This window comes from Myotis brandtii, unplaced genomic scaffold (assembly GCF_000412655.1).
Source record: "Myotis brandtii unplaced genomic scaffold, ASM41265v1 scaffold915, whole genome shotgun sequence".
In the NCBI taxonomy this organism is placed as follows: domain Eukaryota; kingdom Metazoa; phylum Chordata; class Mammalia; order Chiroptera; family Vespertilionidae; genus Myotis; species Myotis brandtii.
This window is the reverse complement of record NW_005371769.1, coordinates 534,155-544,015: the sequence shown is the minus strand read 5'-3', so window position 1 is coordinate 544,015 and position 9,861 is coordinate 534,155. Positions and strand designations below refer to the sequence as shown.

Here is a 9,861-nt window from a genome sequence, read left to right as displayed (position 1 = left end):
TGTTGAAACTTTCAATGGTGTTTTTTATTGCAGCTATATCACTCTTCATTTCTTCTTGGTTCTTACATAAGTTATTGATTTTTTCATCCATTTCTTTTTGATTCTTACATAAGTTGTTGATTTTTTCCATCTGTTTCTTCTTGATTCTTGTATAAGTTGTTGATTTTTTCCTCTATCCGGTTTATGCACTCTAGGACCCTTAATCTGAATTCTTTTTCTGACATGTTGCATGCCTCTGTTTCACTTAGCTGCTTTTCTGGCGAGTCCTCCTCTTCTTTCCTTTGGGGGTTTCTTTGTCTACCCATGTTTGATCTCACCGACAGATCTAGATGTTGAGTCATTCAGGGGCTGCTCCTTGGGTGGCTGTGGCTCCTCGGGCTGCGGTTGCTCCTTGGGCGGTTGTAGTAGCAGTTGCTCCTCTGTGGGCAGCAGCTCCTCTGGTGGGTGCTGTTCACAGCCGTGGTGGCTCCTCTGGCTGGTGGGGGGAGGCTTTTCACACAGCTGCTGTTCCTCAGACAGAGGTTGTGCTGATCACGAGGCTGCTGTTCCTTGGATGGGGGCGGGCTACACACGCAGCTGCTACTCCTTGAACTGGAGCGGACTGCTCACGTGGCTGCTGTTCCTTGAATGGGGGCTAGCGGCACGCTGCTGTTGTTCCTCTGATGTGGTGGGCTGCTTGTGGGGCTACTGCTCCTTGGACTTGGACAGGTTGATTGCAAGTCTGCTGCTCCTCGGATGGGGGTGGGCTGCTTGCACGGCTGCTGCTCTTTGGACGGGAGTGTCCAGGCTGCTCTTGAGCAGACGCTCGTGGCGAGGAACCTAGCACAGCTTTGCCTTCCTGTCGCCCAGGTTTCCTGCTCAAGCTCCCATCTGAGAGCTATTTAGGCCACCAGGTTCCATCCAATGTGAAAGCCTGGATCCAGAATTGCAGAACAAGCTCCTATTTTGAGACATGGCACCTAATTAGTTACCTTGCTCTTTATATGAGGCTGGAAAACGCTCTGCGTATTGTTTGCTAGCCAGGGCCGGCCTGACCTCGTGGTCTGAGAGTGGAAGTAGTCCTATGGGATTATTCACAGTCCCGTGTCCCTTGGGACTTTTGCCCCCTGGTGGGTGGGCTCTGCCTGAGCAGAGCTGCAGGCCTGTCTCAGGTGGATAGTGTGGCCTGCCTCACCTCACCCCTGCTTTCCCATTCAGAAAGTGAATGGCGTCCCGGAGAGCCCCACGGGCACAGGGAAGACCCTATGCCTGCTCTGCAGCACGCTGGCCTGGCGGGAGCACCTCCGTGATGCCATCTCCGCCCGCAAGATTGCTGAGAGGACCCAAGGGGATCTCTTCCTCGATCGCCCCTTGTCTTCCTGGGGGAATGCTGCTTCAGAGGGAGACGCCACAGGTCAGCCCCTGGTCTGACCTCCCGCACAGATGCAGGGACGGAAGGAAGGGGGGAAGGGACAGAATGGACATGTGAGGCCCTTGAGTGCAGTGAGCAGGCAGTGTTGTAGCTGCCACGTCACCTCTCGCCATCCTGGCTGCAAACTAGGGTCAGAGCCTTACAGCTGTATTAGGATATTGCAGATGCCCACTTCACCCATTCCTGGTATGATACTAGGTATCTGATGTTTAGCTGTCTGAAGTGCTGAGCTGGCTGAGTGCCCCTGGGTTAACAGCACATGAGAACGCTGTCTCATGGAGCCACGCTCTGTTCTGCTTCCTTGTGCCTGGGCAGCTTGCTACGCAGACATCCCAAAGATCATTTATGCCTCCAGGACCCACTCGCAACTCACACAGGTCATCGGCGAGCTTCGGAACACGTCCTACCGGTGGGTCAGGCAGCGTTCACCCTGCCGCAGAATTGGGGGGGGGAATGGCCTCAACGCGGTGGTCAACAGTGTTGTGCCCCGACCGAGCCTGAGGGCATGCTGTGCTCTGTGCATACTTGGGCGGTCTCCGATGCCCACTGCTTGTGAGAAAGCAGCTCTGACTACATGTTGACCTTGGTCTACCCCCTGAGCTCCTTGCAGGCGCTACAGTGTTAGCTGTGGTGTGGCCATCGCAGCTGCACCTGTGAGGGAAGGAGGCTCTGCCCAGGTCCAGCAGCAGAGCTGCAGGAATCTTGTTGCCCCACTTGCCTCCCTGTGAGCGAGCACGTGGGTGCTGTCGAGTCTCCTCCCTTCTGCCAGTCCCAGTCTGGGCTTCTGGCTTCTTGCTCACCCCGGCCCCTTGGAGAAAGCCCCTCCCAAGCCTGGTATATTCTGGCCATGGCCACTCCCTCTGGCTGCCTACGTGAACCAGGTTTCCTGGTGCTCCCCATATGTGCCCACACAGCTCAGGCTGTTGGGCGGCACTCTGGGCTATTGCCCTGTCATTCTTGGGCCCCACGATTCTCTCTTCCCAGGCCCAGGGTGTGTGTGCTGGGCTCCCGGGAGCAGCTGTGTATCCACCCCGAGGTGAAGAAGCAGGAGAGTAACCACATGCAGGTGGGCTCCTGGGCCGCCCGCTTGTCCTCTTTGGTTGTGTGAGGTGGTGCTGCTGCTCTCAGAGCCCTCGCTGTGCCCTAGGGTGGGGGATAGAGGGTGAAGAGCTGCCTGGGTAGAGCTGGCTGGAACAGGGCTCCCACCATCGGCAGCGGACTCATTGGCCAGCCCAGTGCTCTGCCCTTTCTTGGCCATCACGCAAGCTGGGACCACATGTCCTTTCCCTCCCAGATCCACCTGTGCCGCAAGAAGGTGGCGAGTCGCTCCTGTCATTTCTACAACAACGTAGAAGGTAAGAGGGGCCGGGGGCTGCTCCTGCCGATTGTCAGCACACAGCAGCGGGGAGGAGAGCACGTGCAGCCTTAGGGCTGGGCTCAGGGCCTCACGGCCTGATGTATCTTGCCCCTTGGGACTCAGCTTGGTGAGGCAGGTGCCCGGCATTTGCTCCTAACTGGGGACTTCTGCTGGGTCGCATGCAGATGAACCACATGTGGGCCTGAGGCTGCCATCTCAGAAAGGCGTGCTGGCAAGGCTGGTCCCCCGTGTCCCCACCACCCCTGACAGGAGGGGCTCCCTGAGTGTAAACTGTTGGCAAACAATGTGGGTTTTGCTGAGTATCCACTTCCCTCTGGGAGTCTGGCGCTGGGTGACCCCAGGAAAAAGCCTGGTGGGTTTCCCGGGCGCGGCATTCCGCAGTCTGCCGCAGCTCGTTCTTGGGGAGATGGCGGGGAGGGTTCTGGAAACTGTGTCTGGGCTCCCGGACCCCTGCGCGTACTTCCCCTTTGGGGAGTGTGCAGTGTGCCCTTTCCCTGCGATGTGTCACAGCGTGGGGTGGCCTCTCGAGTCCCAGCAATTCCTCCAGCCCGTGTGCTGTGAGGTGAATGCTTCCTGCAGAGACGAGTGCAGCGATGAGCCCAGGGCTGGTGGCAGCAGCCCACCTTGGCGCGGCTTAATGTGTGTGACGCAGGTGCCCGTGGCCTGGGAAGCCCGTCTCCTGTTGCTGACTTTGCTGCCCAGAGTGCAGGGGTTGGCACTAGTACCCTCGCCTCCACATCTGTTTCTCCACTGGGGCTGCCCCTCCTGTCTGTCAGGCTTCTTCCAGAGGCGGTGGCAGGACAGCCTCCGGAGTGGCCTCCAGTTTCCTGTCTGTGGTCAGGGCTCTGTGGTGTGGGGGGCGGGGGAAGGTCGAGGTTCCCTCTGTTTCCTGCCTCAGGGTTGAAATTCAGACCCTAACGCAGAGGTGACATGGGCTCAGAGCACTCTCCAGGCATTAGCGGCTGCCGTCTGTCCGGGTGTGGAGTGCCCAGTGTGTGGGCCTTGCCGGAAGAGGGTCAGGACGGCACTGCTCCCAGAGGCCTGTGCCGGAGGCCCCCACTCCCCCAGCCGGTGTCCTGTGCCCTGCCTCTTGGAGAGACGGGTGGAGTGTGTGCCCAATGTGGGCATGGGCTCAGGCCCTCCTCGGGCGTCTCCTGCAGAGCTTGGCCTGAAACGTGGACCCAAGCTCCTGGAACTCGCTCCTCACCTGATTTTGTTTGCTAGTTTGGGGTCTGGTGGCAATGAGGACACTGGGGAAGGCAGTGAAGGGGCGTGGCCCAGCCGGAGCGCAGCCTGCCCTGCTGCCTGCGTCTGCTCGGGTCCGTGGGTATTGTTGCACGAGAGGCATTCTTTCCCCTTTGTTTGGTGCACCCTCTGCTCACAGCCCGCCCACCTCAGTCCAGCCTTGCGTGGGCCCTGGCACTGTACCCATGAAGGTTGATGGAGTTGTCCCCCAGGGCTGCCTCCCTGTCCACATCGTCCCTGGTAAAGGAGGCGGGGTGCAGGTGCCATGTGCCAGAGCCTTGAGCAGCACTGGGTGGGGACCACTCCAGCCACCTTTCCCGGCTGCTGTGGGTCAGCTCACCCTCTCTGCTGGCCTAGCCTTCACCTGCTGGGTCCCTCACCTGCACTGCCCCCCATCTCCCTGGAGGGTCCCTGAGCAGGGAGGGGAGGAGGTCAGGAGGGGTGGGAGCTGAGGGGAACTTTCTGCCCACGGCAGAGGCAGTGCCAGCTCAGTGTGTGCTGGCCCGTGGGCTGCGGCCCCATCCCCACTGCCCCAGGTCCTGCGTGGCAGGCAAGGGAGGCCGCCCCAGCTGGCCTGCTGGCTCTGGGCTTCATGTCTCCTCCCTGGTCCCCAGCCCACCTGCTCTGCCTGGCTCTTGCCGCCTGTGCTGTTGGGTCTACTCACCATAAACGTGAGCGTCCTTGCTGTGGCTCAGCCTCCCCTGCCCCTGCCCATGGGATGTGAGGGTGTCTCCAGCAGCTGCACAGCCCTTGGAAGGGAGAGAGAAGTGGGGAGAGGCCAGGGGGGCCTGGGAGGAGGGGAGGCTTGTGTGGGAGGAAGGAGAGATGCAGAGCTGGAACCTGCCCAGCCTGCATTGGGGTGAGGGGCACATGTAGCGTCTCCTCACCAGTCAGCCTGGGGTGCCCTCCTTGCTGCCCCCTCATCAGGTCGCTGAGCTGGTGGCTGGCCTGCCACCCAGCACTGCGGATTGCTGGTCGGTTGCTATGGCGCTGTGGAGTGGATGGCTCTTCCTCCTCCCCCTCGCCTGCTATTCCTGGGGGCACTTTGGAGTTGTGTCACTGATGAAGGCCCAGTGTGTTCTGGCCTCTGCACTTTAGGGCTGGCCTGATTCCTGCCACAGGAGGGCCGTGAGCCAGGGGTTGTTTCCACATATGGCTGTCCCGAGACTCTGGGTGTTTGTCACAGACCTCTGGTCCTGCCAGCCAGGGCCCTGGCCTCCCTGGGTTAGAGTCGTTCCCAGCAGATTCCTGTGCCCCAAGTTGGGAGGCTGGGGTGCAGAGCAGGGCTCCCTCGGGGTCACTTCAGGTTCAGAACCCTCCCTGGGAGCCCTGAGACCCATCGGTCAAGGATTCTCTCCAGTGAGACTCCAGGTGGCTGGGCACCCCAGTCCTGCCCTGAGGGATCATCTTGGGGTGACCACACCTTCTGCCCGCTTCATAGGAGCTATTCCATCCTGAGGTCAGGGGACTCAGAGGACCAAAGGGTGTGTGCTTACTCCTGTCTGTGTCCCCAGAAAAGAGCCTGGAGCAGGACCTGGCCACCTCCATCCTGGACATCGAGGACCTGGTCAAGAGTGGGAACAGGCACAAGTAAGTCCCTCCCTTCAGGTCGCATTTGCATAGCCTTCCAGGCTGGGACCTCCCGCCGCCTGCACACACACACATTTCTTTTCTTTCCTGTTTCATCTTTTAATCATGAAACTTAACAGTTGTTCAGTATAAAAACCATGAATGATTCTGAGGAATAGAGAGAGAAATGGAACTGCCCTCCTTCCCTGCACTCAGCCTGCTCACTAGTGACTGCTGGGGAGCGGACCGCCCGCTGTGCTCCTGTGGTCTGGATTTGGGGGGCCAAGGGGCGTGGTGCTGACCCTCCTGCCTTGGGCTCAGCCCTCCACTGGATGCTTACCCGCTGCTTCTGTGATGGTCGCTGGAAACTTCTGAGCATCAGGGCTCCATGCTGTGATGAGACAGGACTGTTTGTTTCTGAGTCCCTCACCGGTCCACTCAGAACAGGGTTGGGGTTTTCTTGTTTTTGTAAGTTTGTAAATAGGTGATCCACTCCCAGAGTTGAACACATGTTCCACTTCCCCCACCCCCGTGGCCATCAGAGGATGCAGCATCCAGCCCAGCCTCAGACTGCGGCCCAGGGTTGCTGATGCATGTCCTGAACCCCCAGCCGTGTGAGGCTCATGTCCTCCCCCTGTGCCCAGGCTGTGCCCATACTACCTGTCCCGGAATCTGAAGCAGCAGGCTGACATCATCTTCATGCCCTACAACTACTTGTTGGATGCCAAGGTAAGGCCTCAGCCACATAGGATGATGATTCCTGACCCCGGGTGTCCCTGGGCTTGTGAGGGGCTGTCTAGCCTCTGCTGGTTCAGCTTCTGGGGCTAGAGACTCGCTCAGACCAGCAGATGTGTGGGAGGACCTGGTGTCCCACACTGGTCAGGGTTCACTGTGACCAGCTCCGAGCAGCTGGCTGGGCAGCAAGGAGACCGCAGGGCTGCAGCTGGACCGTCCCTGCCCTCGTCTGGCAGTCAGCTTTAGCCCTGGACTGGGGTGTCACCGTGTTTGGCCTATGGGGTGCTATGCCCTCCTGTTTTAATGCAGGGGCATTGCATCACGCTCCCCTGTGTCCAGCGGCTCGTGCTCCATGTCATGGAAGCACCGTGGATGTGCCCTGTGCTTCAGCATCGACTGGGCCCCAGGGATCATGCTGACAGCGCCCTGTGCCAGACACAGGTCTCGGTGCGGGGAGGCAGCCAGCAGGAAAGCCAGCCTGTGGGCTCTGACTTCCCGCAGAGTCTGCACGGGAGCTGGTGGTGCACGAGGGCCATGGCCTCAGGAACAGCAGCCCCGAACCGCTGCTGAAGCGGGTGCTGGAGAGGGTGCAGGGGAGGAGCAGGAGCCCCGCGAGGCCGGACTCTGGCACAGAGAGTGGTGGTTTGCCGAGGATTGTGCGTGATTCTCCCAAGTCTTGCTTTTAACCCGGAGACTGGGCCTGGGCACCCAAAGGCAGTGATATCTCAGCTGACCTCCTGGACGTAATGATCTCAGAGCAGGGCAGTTCTGACAAAGAGGCCGGTGGAGCTCCCACTCCTGACTCCTGGACTCACTGCAGACACGTGCACATCGATTCCAGGACAGACCCATAGAGACTGGCCGAGATATCTCTGTGGGAAAGGAAAGGGAAGGGTTGTTTGTTTGTTTCTCCCCCAAAATGGTACTGGAGTAGCTGGATGTCTGTTTGGAAGAGTGGGTCTCCCCCAGGACCTAACTACCTCCCGTGGCATGAAGCTGAGCCTCCTGGAGACCTGGGCTCACTGCAGTGGTCGGGAGCTTTCTCCACCTGGACAACCAGGGCACCACCCCACAGGACAGAATTGATCAATGGGACTTCACCACAATTTAAAGCCTTGAGTCTTTGAAAGAGTTAGGAAAATTAAGAAAGTTCAAAGGCAGGTCACAGAAAGGGAGAAAGTACTCCTGGTACATTTGTCTTTCAAAGGGCTGTGCCCAAAATATGTGTAGCCCTTGTCACCAGAAGAAGAGATAAATGAAACAGAGATAAGAAATTTATCTGAAACAGAGTTCAGAGTAATGATGGTAAAAATGCTCAACGGTATGAAAAAAAATATAGAAACTGAAAAAAGAACAGTCTGAGATAAAAAATGACATAACACAAATAAAGAACACATTGGAAGGAATACACAGCAGATTAGGGGAAGCTGAGGATTGAATCAGTGAATTAGAAGACAGAGTTGAAAAAATCATAGAACCAAAAAGAAAAAACAAAACAAGAGGACACCTCAAGGGAGCGGTGGGACAACATAAAACGTAACAATCTTCAAATAGCTGGTGTGCCAGAAGCGTCAGAAAGGTAGAAAGGGATAGAGAATGTGTTTGAAAAATAATGGCAGAAAACTTCCCTAATCTGGTAAAGGAAAAAGTCACACAAGTTCAGGAGGCACAGACAACCCCAAGCAAGAATACCCCAAACAGGCCCACACCCAGACACATCATAATTAAAATGCCAAAAATTAAAGACAAAGAGAGAATCTTAAAGGCAGCAAGAGAAAAGCAAATTTACAAAGGAGCTCCCATAAGGCTGACACCTGATTTCTCATCAGAAATTCTACAGGCCAGAAGGTAATGGCACGAATTACTCAAGGTAATGGAAACCAAGGATCTGAGACCAAGATTACCACATTCAGATGGCTATCATTCAAAACAGACAGCTTCCCAGACAATAAAAGGCTAAAGGAGTACATCACCACCAAGCCAGCATTACAAGAAATGCTAAAGGGACTGCTGTAATGAGAAGAAGAAATAGAGACACCTAGGCATACAGAATTAAAATGGTAATAAATAAGTACCTATCAATAATAACCTTAAATGTAAATGGGTTAAATATTCCAGTCAATAGACGTAGGTAGATCACAATACCAGATATCAAGCTGTATTACCAAGTCATGGTTCTCAAAACTGCCTGGTACTGGCACAAGAATAGACATATAGACCAATGGAACAGAACAGAGAACCCAGAATTGACCCAAGCCATTATGCTCAATTAATATTTGACAAAGGAGGCAAGAGCATATAATGGAGTTAAGACTCTCTAATAAATGGTGCTGGGAAATTTGGTCAGATACATGCAAAAAAATGAAACTAGATCACCAACTTACACCATACACAAAAACAAACTCAAAATGGCTAAAGGACTTACTAGGAAATGTAAGACAGGAAACCATAAAAATCCTACAAGACTCCATAGGCAGCAAATAGCAAACATGTCATAGCAATATCTTTACCCACACAGCTCCTCTCCTGGGCAATGGACACTGAGGAGAAAATGAACAAATGGAACCACATCAAAATAAAAACCTTATGCACAGCAAAGGAAACCATCAACAGAACAACAAGAAAGCCCACTGCATGGGAGAACATATTTGCCAATGCTATTTCAGATAAGGGTTTAATCTCCAAAATTTACAGAGAACTCATGCAACTTAACAAAAGGAAGATAAACAATCCAATCAAAAAATGAGCAAAGGATCTAAGTAGACACTTTATGAAAGAGGACATACAGAAGGCCGAGAGACATATGAAAACATGTTCAAAGTTGCTGATCATCCGAGAGATACAAATCAAAACAACAATGAGGTACCATCTCACACCTGTTAGAATGGTTATCATCAACAAATCAACAAACGACAAGTGCTGGAGAGGATGTAGAGAAAAAGGAACCCTCTTGCACTGCTGGTGGGAATGCAGACTGGTGCAGCCACTATGGAAGACAGTATGGAGTTTCCTCAAAAAACTGGAAATGGAACTCCCATTTGACCCTGTGATCCCACTTCTAGGAATATATCCCAAGAAACCAAAAACACCAATCAGAAAGGATATATGCACCCATATGTTCATAGCAGCACAATTCACCATAGCTAAGATCTGGAAACAGCCTAAGTGCCCATCAGTAGATGAATGGATTAGAAAACTGTGGTACATCTACACGATGGAATACTATGCTGCTGTAAAAAAGAAGGAACTCTTACAATTTGCAACGGCATGGATGGAGCTGGAGAGCATTATGCTAAGTGAAACAAGCCAGTCAATGAAGGAAAAATACCACATGATCTCACTCATTCATGGATAATAAAGACCATTACAAACTTTTGAACAATAATAGATACAGAGGCAGAGCTGCCTCAAACTGATTGTCAAACTGCAGTGGGAAGGCCAGAGAGGGTTGGGGGGCAGAAGGGAGGGGAGTAAGAGATCAACCGAAGGACTTGTATGCATCCATATAAGCATAACCAATGGA

At 54.4% G+C, this 9,861-nt stretch overlaps 1 protein-coding gene across 12 annotated transcripts in view; it reads left to right on the top strand.

Annotated features, from left to right (window-relative positions):
- Window positions 1–9,861, top strand: part of RTEL1 (regulator of telomere elongation helicase 1) — a 51,953-nt gene that overhangs the window by 10,951 nt on the left and 31,141 nt on the right. For all 12 annotated transcript variants that reach the window (XM_014532803.1, XM_014532805.1, XM_014532802.1 and 9 more), the window contains exons 3-8: window positions 1,198–1,393; window positions 1,727–1,820; window positions 2,396–2,477; window positions 2,706–2,766; window positions 5,549–5,624; window positions 6,248–6,332. In XM_014532803.1, the coding sequence (XP_014388289.1) occupies window positions 1,198–1,393; window positions 1,727–1,820; window positions 2,396–2,477; window positions 2,706–2,766; window positions 5,549–5,624; window positions 6,248–6,332 (594 nt within the window). The remainder of the gene's footprint in view (window positions 1–1,197; window positions 1,394–1,726; window positions 1,821–2,395; window positions 2,478–2,705; window positions 2,767–5,548; window positions 5,625–6,247; window positions 6,333–9,861) is intronic.